This window comes from Scomber japonicus, chromosome 19 (assembly GCF_027409825.1).
Source record: "Scomber japonicus isolate fScoJap1 chromosome 19, fScoJap1.pri, whole genome shotgun sequence".
Taxonomy (NCBI): Eukaryota; Metazoa; Chordata; class Actinopteri; order Scombriformes; family Scombridae; genus Scomber; species Scomber japonicus.
This window is the reverse complement of record NC_070596.1, coordinates 31,010,227-31,025,369: the sequence shown is the minus strand read 5'-3', so window position 1 is coordinate 31,025,369 and position 15,143 is coordinate 31,010,227. Positions and strand designations below refer to the sequence as shown.

Here is a 15,143-nt window from a genome sequence, read left to right as displayed (position 1 = left end):
GACTGGCTTTAAAATAGATCTGTATATATTTATATATGCTTATATCAAAAAGGAGGCGGGTGGGAGGAGGAGTGTGAGTGTGTGTGGGTTGGGGGGGAGGTGAGGGTGGGAGGTGGAGGGGGGGAGCAGGAGGTGCAACGTAGAAGTGACGCGGAGGTGTTTTTATTCGCTGATTTTAATCAACGAGCCCGTAAGCTGCCGCACACGCAGCAGTGAGGAAGAGGAGGAGACGATCCCGAGGCATCCAGGCCCGGGAGGAAGAGGGGTGAGGGAGGGGTGATGCAGAGGGGGGAGGAGGCGCAGAGAGGGGGGAGGGGGCTGTGGAGGAGGAGGAGGGGTGAGGGAAGGGTGAACTCTGTCTGCAGCTGGATAAGACTGTGTGGAATGTCAGCTCATCATGTCGTTGCTGTTGACGCCGTATGTCGAGTTCTTCATGCTGTCGTTGACTTCCCGCCTGAACACCGACAAGTTCTGGGTGAACCTGCAGACACGACACACAGAGAGAGAGAGAGAGAGAGAGAGAGAGAGAGAGAGGTTAATGTGTGTGTGTGTATTGATGAGGTTTAACCAGGCGTGGAGTTCTGGTCCTCTGAAATGAGGCCAACCAGGAAGTAACTTAGAGCTGCATTCTATCAAAAGGCCACCAGGGGGCGACCGTCTCTATACAAGTCAATGGAGAATTCACCAACTTCTCACTTGATTTCTAACCTCAGTAAACGTTTTCAAAATGTGTTTATGGTCTCAATCGCTAGTTTAAAGCCTTCTTCAATGCAGTATGATGTTCATTTGGGACATTTTGGCCTCTCTGATTTTATATGTGACGATAAAGCAGGGTATGCATTAGGGGGCGGGGCTACGTCCTGATTGACAGGTTGATTGACCAATGTCCTCGAGATCCAGCCCTTGTAACCATAGCAACCTCCCCGCTCCGCCCATGGCCCCGCCCATGGCTCCGCCTCATGCCCATATAAGCAGAATCTGTCTTTTTATTTTTCCCAGCATGCACCTGAAATTTTCAAGATGGCGCTGCCTAGATTAGAAACTATTGGCTTCCGAGCAGCAGTCCACAAACCAATGGGTGACGTCACGGATGTTACGTCTGTTTCTTTTATACAGTCTGTGGGTTTAACACACAAAACACAGAGTCCCATCTGGGGGTAGGGCTCGGTGGCGAGCCTTCACCCATGGGGCCCCGGCAGGGCACAGCCCGAAGAGGTGACATGGGATCCCGCTCCCACAGGGGCCAAAGGGGTCAGGTGCGGTCAGACCCTCGGCTGCAGAAGCTAGCTCTAGGGACGTGGAACGTCACCTCTCTGGTGGGGAAGGAACCTGAGCTGGTGCGTGAGGTTGAGAAGTTCCAGCTAGATATAGTCGGCCTCACCTCGACGCACAGCAACATGTTCATGTGGTCTAACACATTAAACACACACTACACTACACACGTGTGCGTCTCACCTGTCTCGATTCTTTGTGAGTAGATTTCGTTCGATTCCCTCCATCAAGTTCTCGAAACATAAGTGCATGGCCTGCTGCTTCTCTGGAGGCTGACTGTTCACGATGCTGTTCCTCAGGTCAGCGAAATACTGCAACACACACTTTGATACGTCAATATACACACACAGGTTAACACACACACACACACACACACACACACACACACACACAAGTTAACACACACAAACAGGTTAACACACACTCACACATTAATATACACACACACACACACACACCTTCTCGTTGAACACACAGACACACACACACACACATTAACACACACACACACACACACACCTTCTCGTTGAGCAGGATGAGGCCTAACACACACACACACACACACACACACACACACACACACACACACACACACCTTCTCGTTGAGCAGGATGAGGCCTAACACACACACACACACACACACACACACACACACACACACACACACACACACACACACACACACACACACACACACACACACACACACACACACACACACACACACACCTTCTCGTTGAGCAGGATGAGGCCTAGCAGCGGCCGTGACATCGACCATTGGTTCCTGCAGTCCTCGAAGATGATGATGTTCAACACTGTCGACAGCATCTGAAACACATTCAAACTGTTAACATTCACATTTATCATGATTTCACTTTATTACTATCTCTTATTATTACTATATTATTATTATTATTATTTTTACTATTTCTTACTATATTATTCTATATTTCCATCTTATCGACTTTATTCATCTGTTACTTTTGCATTTTTAACCAGTTTTTAATTATAAAATAAACTTTTATTAAACTCCATTACATTTGTTTTGTCTTTATAACCTTTATAATCTTTTTAACCTGCTGCTTACTGATTTAAACTCTGTCTCATTTTCATCATATTTCAGCCTGTTTTACTCTCAGACTCCTCTGAAGACTCTTCTTCAGCTCTCTGTCGCCTCCCTGTGGACAAATCGATCATTGCAGCCTTTTTATTAAATAATACTTTAAACTCTTCTTATTGTTTTAATTTTCTTTATTTAGATATTTTAAAATTTTCAACTACTTTATTTTATTATTTCTATACATATATATTACTATTTATTTTATTATTACAATATATTACTATATTATCTATTTTTATTATTATATAATTCTATATCTTTAAAATCTATTTATCAACTTTATTCATCTGTTACTTTTCTCTAAAAAAAAAAAAAAATTAATACAGTTTTTAATCTAACTTTTATTTCAGCTTAGTTTTGTCTTTTTAAATATTCTTTAACCTATTTTTTTTTGTTTTTACTCCAACTTTTAATAAACTTTCTTATTCTTTCCTATTTTCTAATTTTCTCTTATTTTATTTTAAATGTTTTATTATAGATTCAATTTGTTCTTTATATTCAGGGGCCATCATCCACAGGGAGACGCTTTTTGGTTTAAACGCAGATGTTTTGCATCGTTTTGGCCGATGAAACCTGGTCCCAGGGTGAAACCTGGTCCCGGGGTGAAACCTGGTCCCGGGGTGGAAACCTGGTCCCAGGGTGAAGACGCATACCTGCGTTTCGATGATGTCATCGCCACACCCATCGAGCTTAGCCCTCACTGTGATAACATACAGTCAACAGATACAGCCTCAGCCATGGACGTACATCCAAGGCTTTAATAGGCTGCACGCGTTCCCCCAGACCCTAAACACAGTCTTTGAACGCACCATGGGCCCTTGAACGCACCATGTGTTTGATCATACAGCGGGTCCTTGAACGCACCGTGTGTTTGATCATACAGCGGGCCCTTGAACGCACCGTGTGTTTGATCATACAGCGGGTCCTTGAACGCACCATGTGTTTGAACATACAGCGGGCCCTTGAACGCACCGTGTGTTTGAACATACAGCGGGCCCTTGAACGCACCGTGTGTTTGAACATACAGCGGGTCCTTGAACGCACCGTGTGTTTGAACATACAGCGGGTCCTTGAACGCACCGTGTGTTTGAACATACAGCGGGTCCTTGAACGCACCGTGTGTTTGAACATACAGCGGGTCCTTGAACGCACCGTGTGTTTGAACATACAGCGGGCCCTTGAACGCACCGTGTATTTGAACATACAGCGGGCCCTTGAACGCACCGTGTATTTGAACATACAACGGGCCCTTGAACGCACCGTGTGTTTGAACACCTCACCAGGGAGTGCTGCCTGTTGGAGTCAGTCTGTGTAACTCTGTTAAAATGACACAGTCACACTTAAACAGACTGATTGAGGATGTTAGATGTAGCGCCCCCTACAGGCTGGAATATGAAGTAGCGTGTTGAGTCGTGTTGAGATGGATCCGATGTCAGGGACAACGGGGGGGGGGGAAAGATGGTTTTGGTACGTGTGGACTTGGCCTTAGTCCTTATCTTTGTGTTGTGTGATTATCAGCTGTGAAGCACTTTGAACTACATTAACCTGAATGAAAGCTGCTGTATAGAGTCTGACTGATTGATTGATGGATTGATTGATTGATTGATTGATGGATGACTGATCGATCAGCTGACCTGTTGGATCATCTCTGGGTGCTGCTGCATGATGTGCAGGAAGCGATCGTCCGTCGCCATCGGAGTCGGACGTTTCTTCGTGGAGCGAGAGAGCTGCTTGAACAAGTACGTCACTATGTGATCCAGACTGGAGCAGCAGCCTGTACACACCATCGTATCTGCAACACACACGCACACACGCACACAGATACACACACAGTTAACCCTTTACATCCTGTTCATATATATTCTCCTCATTAGTCCGTTCTCCCTTTCTTCCTTCCTTCCCACCTTCTTTTCCTTCCTTCCTCCCTTCCTTCCATCTCTTCCATCTTTCCTTCCTTCCTTCCCTTCTCTTCCATCTTTCCTTCCTTCCTGCCTTCCCACCGTCCTTCCTGCCTTTCTCCCTCCTTTCCTTCTTCCTTCCTTTCTTCGTTCCTTCCTTCGTTCCTTCCTCCCTCCCTTCCTTCCTGTCTTTTCCTTCCTTCCTTCCTTCCTATCTTCTTTTACTTCCTTCCTTCCTTACATTAGTCAGTTCTCCGTTCCTTCCTACCTTCCTGCCTTTCTTCCTTCCTTCCTTCCTTACATTAGTCTGTTCTCCCTTCCTTCCTAACATTAGTCCGTTCTCCCTTCCCTCCTACCTTCCTTCCATCTTCGAATTGTTAATGTGCACATGAATAAAAAGTTAAATGTTACCGAGAGCGGTGAGCCCCTCCGATATGGAGGACAGGATGTACATGACCACGTGAGGCTCCAGGCTGGCGATGAAGTTCATGTGATCTTGCGTCAGCACCTCCAGCAGAGAGTAGAAGGACTGGCTGAGTTTAGGATAGTCCTGCAGAGAGCGGAGGAAGACCAGCGTTAGGGAGGTTAGTGATGTCCTTATATACGTATTATATAAGGAAGGAAAAGAAGGAAGGAAAGGAAGGAAAGGAAGGAAGGAAGGAGCAGAGAGTAGAAGGACTGGCTGAGTTTAGGATAGTCCTGCAGAGAGCGGAGGAAGACCAGCGTTAGGGAGGAGAAAGCTCCAGAAACATCATGCAACGTGTCAGAGGATGACAGACGGAAGGAAGGAAGGAAGAAAGGAAGGGAGGGAGGGAAAAGAAGGAAGGAAGGAAGGAAAGAGAGACGGAGGGAAAAGAAGGAAGGAAGGAGGGAAGGAAGGAAGGAGGGAGAAAAAAAGACGTACGAGTAAGTCACTGTGAGGGAGAAGGAAAGAAGGAGGGAAGGGAGGAAGGATGGAGGGAAGGGATGAAGGAAGGAAGGAAGGAGGAAAGAAGGAAGGAGGAAAGGAAGAAAGGAGGAAAGGAGGAAAGAAGACAGAAAGAAAGAAAGGAAGGAAGGAAGGAAGGAAGGACTGAACATACAAGTAAGTCATTGCGAGGGAGAAGGAAGGAAGGAAGGAAGGCAGGGAGGAAGCAAGGACTGAACGTATGAGTAAGTCACTGTGAGGGAGAAGGACGGAAGGAACGAAGGAAGGAAGGAGAGAAGGAAGGAAGGAAGGAAGGAGTGAACATACGAGTAAGTCACTGTGAGGGAGGAAGGAAGGAAGGAAGGAAGAGAGGAACGTACGAGTAAGTCACTGTGAGGGAGAAGGAAGGAAGGGAAGGAATGAGTGAAGGAAGGAAGGAAGGAATGAAGGGAAGGAAGGGAGGAAGGAAGGAGTGAACGTACGAGTAAGTCACTGTGAGGGATGGACAGCAGGAGCTTGATGAAGGTCTGTAAGGCGTTGTCGAGCGCGTCGTCGCCATAGAGACGGAAAACCCCGAAGTTGACGTAGTTTCCGCTGAGCACCGCCTTCAACATGGCGAAGCACACGCTCACTCCCTTCAGCTTCACTCCGTAAACCTGATCCTTCGGTACTTCCCCCAACGTCAGGATACGGTTCCCTGGGGGAGGAGACACATGAACAATACATATTAAGGAAGGGAAGGAGGAGGCAAGGAAGGAAGGGAAGGAGGGAAGGGAGAGAGGGAGGGAGGAAAGGAGGGAGAGAGGGAGAGAGGAAGGAAGGGAGAGAGGATGGGAAGGAGGGAAGGGAGAGAGGATGGGAGAGAGAGATTGGAAGGAAGGAAGGAAGGGAGAGAGAGGGAGGACAGGAGGGAGGGAGAGAGAGGAAGGAAAGATTGGAGAGAGGGAAGGAAGGAAGGGAGAGAGAAAGGAAGGGAAGAAGGAAGAAAGGGAGGGAGGGAAGAAGGAAGGAAGGAAGGAAGGAAGGAAGGAGGGAAGGGAGAGAGGGAGGGAAGAAGGAAGGGAAAGAGGAAGAAAGGAAGGAAGGGAGAGTGGAAAGAAGGAAGGGAGATAGAGAGGAAGGAAGGGAGGGAGAGAGGAGGGAAGGAGGAAGGAAGAGAGAGAGAGGGGAAGGAAGGAAGGAAGGGAGAGAGAGAGGAAGGAAGGAAGGAAGGAAGAGAGGGAGGGAAGGGAGAGAGGCAGGAAGGGAGGAAAGAATGGAGAGAGGAAGGAAGGAAGGAAGGGAGAGAGAGGAGGGAAGGGAGGATGGGAGAGAGGAAGGAAGGGAGCGAGGAGGGAAGGAGGGAAGGGAGAGAAGAAGGAAGGACGGGAGAGAAGAAGGAAGGACGGGAGAGAAGAAGGAAGGACGGGAGAGAAGAAGGAAGGAAGGAAGGAAGGGAGAGAGAGAGAGAGGAAGGAAGGGAGAGAAGGATGGAAGAGAGAGGAAGGAAGGAAGGGAGAGAGGGAGAGAGAGAGGAAGGAAGGACAAATGGAAGGAAGGACAGATGGAAGGAAGGAAGGAAAGGAGAGGGGAAGGAATGAAAAGAAGGAAGAGAAGACAGGAAGGACAAATGGTAGGAAGGAACATTAATGATCAATAAACATTCATGATTTAATGATTTGATCGATCGAATGTCAGAAAACTGATTTCTAAAAACCTTCCGACGTCTTTTTTATAACTTTTATCTGTTCTTTTAATAAACTCTTATTTTTGAGCCGTTTCGTTCTCCGTATCGTCTCTCTGAGTATTTACAGTGAGAGCAGATGAACGTACCTCTCCCTTCTTTCCTTCCTTACTCTCTCTTTCTCTCCCTTTCTTCTTTCCTCTCTCCCTTCCTTCCTTCCTTCCTCTCTCCTTCTCTCCCTTCTTTCCTTCCTTCCTCTCTCCTTTCCTTCCTTTAACTTTAAGATTTATCCCTTCCTCTCTCCTTCTCTCCCTCTCTTCTTTCCTCTCTCCCTCCTTTCCTTCCTTCCTTCCTCTCCCTTTCTCCTTTCCTCTCTCCCTTCTTTCCTTCCTTCCTCTCTCCGTTCTTTCCTTCCTTCCTCTCTCCGTTCTTTCTTTCCTTCCTCTCTCCTTTCCTTCCTTTAACTTTAAGATGTATCCCTTCCTCTCTCCTTCTCTCCCTTTCTTCTTTCCTTCCTTCATTCCTCTCTCCTTCTCTCCCTTTCTTCTTTCCTCTCTCCCTTCTTTCCTTCCTTCCTCTCTCCTTTCCTTCCTTTAACTTTAAGATTTATCCCTTCCTCTCTCCCTTTCTTCTTTCCTCTCTCCTTCTCTCCCTTCCTCTCTCCCTTCTTTCCTTCCTTCCTCTCTCCTTCTCTCCCTTCTTTCCTTCCTTCTCTCCCTTTCTTCCTTCCTCTCTCCCTCTCTCCCTTCTTTCCTTCCTTTAACTTTAGATTTATCCCTTCCTCTCTCCTTTCCTTCATCCCTTCCTCTCTCCTTTCCTTCCTTTAATTATGTGGTGATCATCTCTGAGTATTTATGGTGAGAGTAAATGAACGTACCGTCTTCCTTCCTTCCTCTCTTCCTTCTTTATTTCCCTCTCCCTTCTTTCCTTCCCCTCTCCCTTCTTTCCTTCCTTCCTTCTTTATTTCCCTCTCCTCCTCCTTTCCTTCCTCTCTTCCTTCCTTCCTCACCTTCTTCCTATCTTCCTCACCTTCCTTCTTCTCTCCTTCCTTCCACCCTCCCTTCCTCTCTCCCTTCTTTCCTTCCTTCCTCTCTCCCTTCTTTCCTCTCTCCTTCTCTCCCTTTCTTCTTTCCTCTCTCCCTTCTTTCCTTCCTTCCTCTCTCCTTCTCTCCCTTTCTTCTTTCCTCTCTCCCTCCTTTCCTTCCTTCCTTCCTCTCCTTTCCTTCCTTTAACTCTAAGAACGTACCGTATGTGGTGATCATCTCTGAGTATTAACGGTGAGAGTAGATGAACGTACCGTATGTGGTGATCATCTCTGAGTATTAACGGTGAGAGTAGATGAACGTACCGTATGTGGTGATCATCTTGCTGGTTTCTCTGAACAGTAGGATGCCGTTAGGTGACGACACGTCAAACTGTAGCCGCTGAGATCTGCAAAAAAAAAAAAGAGAGACATCATTAAGAGTTAAAATCTAAATAAAGATCAACGTTAAAAAGGTTAAAGTTAAAAAGACTTAAAGTTAAAGGAAGGAAAGGAGAGAGGAAGGAAGGAAGGAAGGAAAGAAGGGAGAGAGGAAGGAAGGGAGAGAGGAAGGAAGGGAGAGAGAGAAGGAGAGAGGAAGGGAGGGAGGAAGGAAGGGAGAGAGGAAGGGAGGAAGGAAGGGAGAGAGGAAGGAAGGAAAGGAGAGAGGAAGGAAGGAAGGAAAGAAGGGAGAGAGGAAGGGATACAATCTTAAATTAAAGGAAGGAAAGGAGAGAGGAAGGAAGGAAAAAAGGGAGAGAGGAAGGAAGGGAGAGAAGGAAAGAGGAAGGAAGGAAGGAAAGAAGGGAGAGAGGAAAGAAGGAAGGGAGAGAAGGAAGGAAGGAAAAAAGGGAGAGAGGAAGGGAGAGGGGAAGGGATGAAGGAAGGAAGAGAGAGAGGGAGAGAGGAGGGAAAGGAGGAAGGAAGGGAGAGAGGAAGGGATGAAGGAAGGAAGAGAGAGAGGAAGGAAGGAAGGGAGAGAGGAAGGAAAGAAGGGAGCGAGGAAGGAAGAAAGGGAGAGAGGGAGGAAGGACGGAGGGAAGGGAGAGAGTGAGGAAGGAAGGGAGAGAGGAAGGAAGAAAGGGAGAGAGAGGAAGGAAGGAAGGAAAGCAGGGAGAGAGGAAGGGATAAATCTTAAAGTTAAAGGAAGGAAAGGAGAGAGGAAGGAAGGAAAAAAGGGAGAGAGGAAGGAAGGGAAAGAAGGAAAGAGGAAGGAAGGAAGGAAAGAAGGGAGAGAGGAAGGAAGGAAAGAAGGGAGAGAGGAAGGGATGAAGGAAGGGAGAGAAGGAAAGAGGAAGGAAGGAAGGAAAGAAGGGAGAGAGGAAGGAAGGAAAGAAGGGAGAGAGGAAGGGATGAAGGAAGGGAGAGGGGAAGGGATGAAGGAAGGAAGAGAGAGAGGGAGAGAGGAGGGAAAGGAGGAAGGAAGGGAGAGAGGAAGGAAGGAAGGGAGAGAGGAAAGAAGGAAGGGAGAGAGGGAGGGAGGAAGGAAGGAAGGGAGAGAGTGAGGAAGGAAGGAAGGAAGGAAGGGAGAGAGTGAGGAAGGAAGGGATGAAGGAAGGAAGGAAGGGAGAGAGGAAGGAAAGAAAGGGAGAGAGAGGAAGGAAGGAAGGAAGGGAGAGAGGAAGGATTAAAGTTAAATCTTAAAGTTAAATCCAGCTCAGTGAAAGTTTAATATTTAACTCTTCGGTTGAAGGTATTTCCCATCAGGCCTTGCAGGTTATTCGGCTGAAGTTATTTCCCATCAGGCCTTGCTGCTCTCACACACCTGAGCCCTGAGCGCTTACCTGTTGTGGACGAGCTCGGCCATCAGCTTGAGGACCGGAGTGGTGCATGCTGGGTCGTGGTACCACAGCTCGATGGCTCGCTGCAGGATCGGCATGTAGGCCGGATATCTGGGGGCGGAGTCAAAGAGCACGCCACGTTCTACAGTTCCACAGACGCCACGTTCTATAGTTCTACAGTTCCACAGACACACGTTCTATAGTTCTACAGACGCCACGTTCTACAGTTCCACAGACACCACGTTCTCTAGTTCTACAGTTCCACAGATACCACGTTCTACAGTTCCACAGACACCACGTTCTCTAGTTCTACAGTTCCACAGATACCACGTTCTACAGTTCCACAGACGCCACGTTCTACAGTTCCACAGACACCACGTTCTCTAGTTCTACAGTTCCACAGATACCACGTTCTACAGTTCCACAGACACCACGTTCTCTAGTTCTACAGTTCCACAGATACCACGTTCTACAGTTCCACAGACACCACGTTCTATAGTTCTACAGTTCCACAGTTCCACAGACACCACGTTCTACAGTTCCACAGACACCACGTTCTACAGTTCCACAGATGCCACGTTCTATAGTTCTACAGTTCCACAGATACCACGATCTATAGTTCTACAGTTCCACAGATACCACGATCTATAGTTCTACAGTTCCACAGATACCACGATCTATAGTTCTACAGTACCACAGATACCACGATCTATAGTTCCAGACACCACGTTCTATAGTTCTACAGTTCCACAGACACGACGTTCTATAGTTCCACAGACGCCAGGTACTACAGTTGTACAGACACGACGTTCTATAGTTCCACAGACGCCACGTTCTATAGTTCTACAGTACCACAGATACCACGTTCTATAGTTCCAGATACCACGTTCTACAGTTCTACAGACCCTACGTTCTACAGTTCCACAGATACCACGATCTATAGTTCTACAGTTCCACAGACACCACGTTCTATAGTTCTACAGTTCCACAGACACCACGTTCTATAGTTCTACAGTTCTACAGACCCTACGTTCTACAGTTCCACAGATACCACGATCTATAGTTCTACAGTTCCACAGATACCACGATCTATAGTTCTACAGACCCTACGTTCTACAGTTCCACAGATACCACGATCTATAGTTCTACAGTTCCACAGACACCACGTTCTATAGTTCTACAGTTCCACAGACACCACGTTCTATAGTTCTACAGTTCTACAGACCCTACGTTCTACAGTTCCACAGATACCACGATCTATAGTTCTACAGTACCACAGATACCACGATCTATAGTTCTACAGTACCACAGATACCACGTTCTACAGTTCTACAGACCCTACGTTCTACAGTTCTACAGACCCTACGTTCTACAGTTCTATGTCCTACAGTCGTTTACACAGTACTGTACATGCAGCCATATATGTATATAATATGTAATAAGCTTCAGGTCATGTGACGTACAGCTTCAGGTCATGTGACATATAGCTGCAGGTCATGTGACGTATAGCTGCAGGTCATGTGACGTATAGCTGCAGGTCATGTGACATATAGCTGCAGATCCTGTGACGTACAGCTGCAGGTCATGTGACATAGCTGCAGGTCATGTGACGTATAGCTGCAGGTCATGTGACATAGCTGCAGGTCATGTGACATAGCTGCAGGTCATGTGACATAGCTGCAGGTCATGTGACTTGTAGCTGCAGGTCATGTGACGTACAGCTGCAGGTCATGTGACGTGTAGCTGCAGGTCATGTGACGTGTAGCTGTAGATCATGTGACGTGTAGCTGCGGGTCATGTGACGTGTAGCTGCAGGTCATGTGACATATAGCTGCAGGTCATGTGACGTGTAGCTGCAGGTCATGTGACGTGTAGCTGCAGGTCATATGACGTGTAGCTGCAGGTCATGTGACGTATAGCTGCAGGTCATGTGACATATAGCTGCAAGTCATGTGACATATAGCTGCAGGTCATGTGACATATAGCTGCAGGTCATGTGACGTGTAGCTGCAGGTCATGTGACGTACAGCTGCAGGTCATGTGACGTATAGCTGCAGGTCATGTGACGTACAGCTGCAGGTCATGTGACGTACAGCTGCAGGTCATGTGACGTACAGCTGCAGGTCATGTGACGTACAGCTGCAGGTCATGTGACGTAAAGCTGCTGCAGGTCATGTGACGTATAGCTGCAGGTCATGTGACGTACAGCTGCAGGTCATGTGACGTACAGCTGCAGGTCATGTGACGTAAAGCTGCAGGTCATGTGACGTATAGCTGCAGGTCATGTGACGTACAGCTGCAGGTCATGTGACGTACAGCTGCAGGTCATGTGACGTACAGCTGCAGGTCATGTGACGTACAGCTGCAGGTCATATGACATATAGCTGCAGGTCATGTGACATATAGCTGCAGGTCATGTGACGTATAGCTGCGGGTCATGTGACGTATAGCTGCAGGTCATGTGACGTATAGCTGCAGGTCATGTGACGTATAGCTGCAGGTCATGTGACGTGTAGCTGCGGGTCATGTGACGTGTAGCTGCAGGTCATGTGACGTATAGCTGCAGGTCATGTGACGTGTATCATGTGACGGCGCTGCCAGCTGAGAGGATACATCCAGTCGAACAGCATCATGAAACTCGTCTTGGCGTTGAAGGCGAAGGCGATGCCTCGGAGGTCTCGCACCAAACCCACCAAAGTCCTCTGCAAGAAAAACCACAGAAGAAGAACTCGGAGGTCAGAGCTGAAATCTGCTGTTTGCATCACTGCTGCACTTAACTGACATTATAATGAGTGTGTGTGTGTGAGTGAGAGAGTGAGAGAGTGTGTGTGTGTGTGTGTGAGAGAGTGTTTGAGTGAGAGTGTGTGTGTGTGTGTGAGAGTGTTTGAGTGAGAGTGCGTGTGTGTGTGAGAGTCTGTGTGAGTGAGTGAGTGTGTGTGTGAGTGAGAGTGTGAGTGAGTGTGTGTGTGAGTGAGTGAGAGTGTGAGTGAGTGTGTGAGTGTTTATGTGTGTGTGAGAGAGTGAGTGTGTGAGAGTGTGTGTGTCAGTGTGTGAGTGTGAGAGTGTGTGTGCGTGAGTGTGTGTCAGTGTGTGTGAGTGAGAGTGTGTGTGTGTGAATGAGAGTGTGTGTGTGTGTGCGTGAGTGAGTGAGTGTGTGTTTATGTGTGTGTGTCTCTCTGTCTGTGTGTGTGTTTATGTGTGTGAGTGAGTGAGTGTGTGAGAGTGTGTGTCTCTGTGTGTGTGAGAGTGTGTGTCTCTGTGTGTGTGTGTGTGTGTATATGTGTGTCTCACCTTGGCCTCCTGCTCATTGAACGTGTTCGTACTCAACATTTGAGCCACAGCTTCAAACGCCGCCGTCAGAGGAAGCATGAACTGTTCAAACTGGTCCTCGTCCTCGCCTGCACACACACACACACACACACACACACAGAAACACACACACACACACACACAGAGAAACACACACACACACACAAGAGGCTCTTTTTACATGTTTCTTTTTGTTTTCTAGTCGACAGTAATATTGAAGAAACGGTTGATGATGTTTCATGAATCTGGTATTTATAGTTCATTATTACTAGGGCTGTCATCGTTAACGCATTAATCGCGATTAAATTAATGCAATCCATAACGCGTTAATTTTTTTAATGGCATTTTAATGTTGCAAGCCTTTTTGTCCCTTCTCCTGCCCCGTAGACGGCTCCTCTAGCTGTAGCGCTATGCTTTGAAGTGGCCTCCTGCAGTAAACCTACCGCGCTGATGGAAAGTAAGAGAGCTACTGGACTTTTGAACGGCTTGTTTAACTTTAAAACACTTCCAGACGCTTCAGTTGACAAGTCAAAAGTAAAATGCAACCTGTGTCAAACGGAGTTTAACTACCACCGGAGTACGTGGAGTTTGAGTTAGCACCTCCACGCTAAACACCCAGGTGCAGCCAAGCCAGCCTCAGCTCCACCAAAGGACCATTTTGGAGTGTGGGAGTCGCAGCAGAGCCGTGATAGATTCCCAGTTAAGACACTCTGGTAAGAAATGCTTTACATTATGGGCTTAAAACTGCCTTCAAATGGAAAATAACAGGATTTTAAACATGCAATTCAAAACGCCATTAATCGAGATTAACTATGGAAATTATGCGATTAATCTCGATTAAAAAAATTAATCGTTTGACAGTTAAAATCGTTTTAAAGTTAAACAAGCCGTTCAAAAGTCCAGTAGCTCTCTTACTTTCCATCAGCGCGGTAGGTTTACTGCAGGAGGCCACTTCAAAGCATAGCGCTACAGCTAGAGGAGCCGTCTACGGGGGAGTAGAAGGGACAAAAAGGCTTGCAATATTAAAAAACGATTTAAAAAAATTAACGCGTTATGGATTGCATTAATCTAATCGCGATTAACGTGTTAACGCTGACAGCCCTACTGAAAACTATCTACATTGAGGTGTGAACTGAAATGTTGATTGTCGTGTGCCCCGCCAAAATAAATGTTAAATAAATAAATAAAAATAAAAACCTTTACCGAGATCGACCATCAGCAGGCGGCCCAGCGCGGTGTAGAAGGTGGTCCGACACCGCATGTCGCTCAGGTTGGACTGGTTGTTCACTCCCAGGAAGGAGAAGTGCTCGCTCTGACACACAGAGACGGCGGCGCTCGTTAGAAACACATTTTAAACATTTATAACGGAGAGTTTCGGAGTTTCTGCGTTTAGAGACGAGCTGAACTCACCGTGTGATTATTCAACATGAACTGGACAGCGCTGAGCTTCACTAACTTCCTCACGCTGCTGTACGTGAACGAGCAGAAAGTCAAGGAGCAAAAACACAAATCCAGCTGATTACAGATTATATTTACACACACACAAGAGTCACAAGTTCTGATTGGTTGGTCCAACGTTTCCAGAAGGATGCAGGTGTGTGTGCAGGTGACTGACACACACACACACACACACGCACACACACACACACACGCACACACACACACACACACAGAGAAACTGGTTTATTTCTCTAATTTTTAACACTTTTCTAAGGAAGTCTGTGAAAATTTGACAGCAGCGTTTGAAGAGTGAAAACAAAGTGAGGACCGGCCAAAAGGTCCTCGCTTTGTGTAAATGTCCTCACTTTATTTAAATGTCCTCGCTTTGTTTAAATGTCCTCGCTTTATTTAAATGTCCTCACTTTGTAAAAACAGTGTTTCTGCAGGTTTGAACAAGTTAAATTTAAGACTTTTAAAAACCTTTATGTATTCAATTTAAGACCTACACGAAGTACGACAAAATAAGGAAAATCGCAGTTTCAGTTTTACTTTCAAAGGAACTAAATATCTGATGTGATCTTGTGTGTGACATCAGTGCTTTCACACCAAGTTTGCATCATTTAAGAGACTTCTTGCAGATAATAACACAGCGTTTCTAATTGACCGTTTGGTATCGCTTTTAACCAAAACTGATCTAACTGAATCCCACCAAGGCGACGGAGGAAGTGATAC

At 46.7% G+C, this 15,143-nt stretch overlaps 1 protein-coding gene across 1 annotated transcript in view; it reads right to left on the bottom strand.

Moving 5' to 3' along the window:
• Nucleotides 1-278: 278 nt before the first annotated feature.
• xpo7 (exportin 7) overlaps nucleotides 279-15,143 on the bottom strand; it is a 46,725-nt gene continuing 31,860 nt past the window's right edge. The window contains 12 exon segments of the mRNA XM_053339815.1: nucleotides 279-481; nucleotides 1,456-1,583; nucleotides 2,002-2,100; nucleotides 4,027-4,184; nucleotides 4,702-4,840; nucleotides 5,680-5,894; nucleotides 8,209-8,291; nucleotides 9,666-9,773; nucleotides 12,276-12,364; nucleotides 12,954-13,060; nucleotides 14,175-14,283; nucleotides 14,382-14,445. Coding sequence (XP_053195790.1) covers nucleotides 388-481; nucleotides 1,456-1,583; nucleotides 2,002-2,100; nucleotides 4,027-4,184; nucleotides 4,702-4,840; nucleotides 5,680-5,894; nucleotides 8,209-8,291; nucleotides 9,666-9,773; nucleotides 12,276-12,364; nucleotides 12,954-13,060; nucleotides 14,175-14,283; nucleotides 14,382-14,445 — 1,393 coding nt within the window. The 3' untranslated portion in view covers nucleotides 279-387.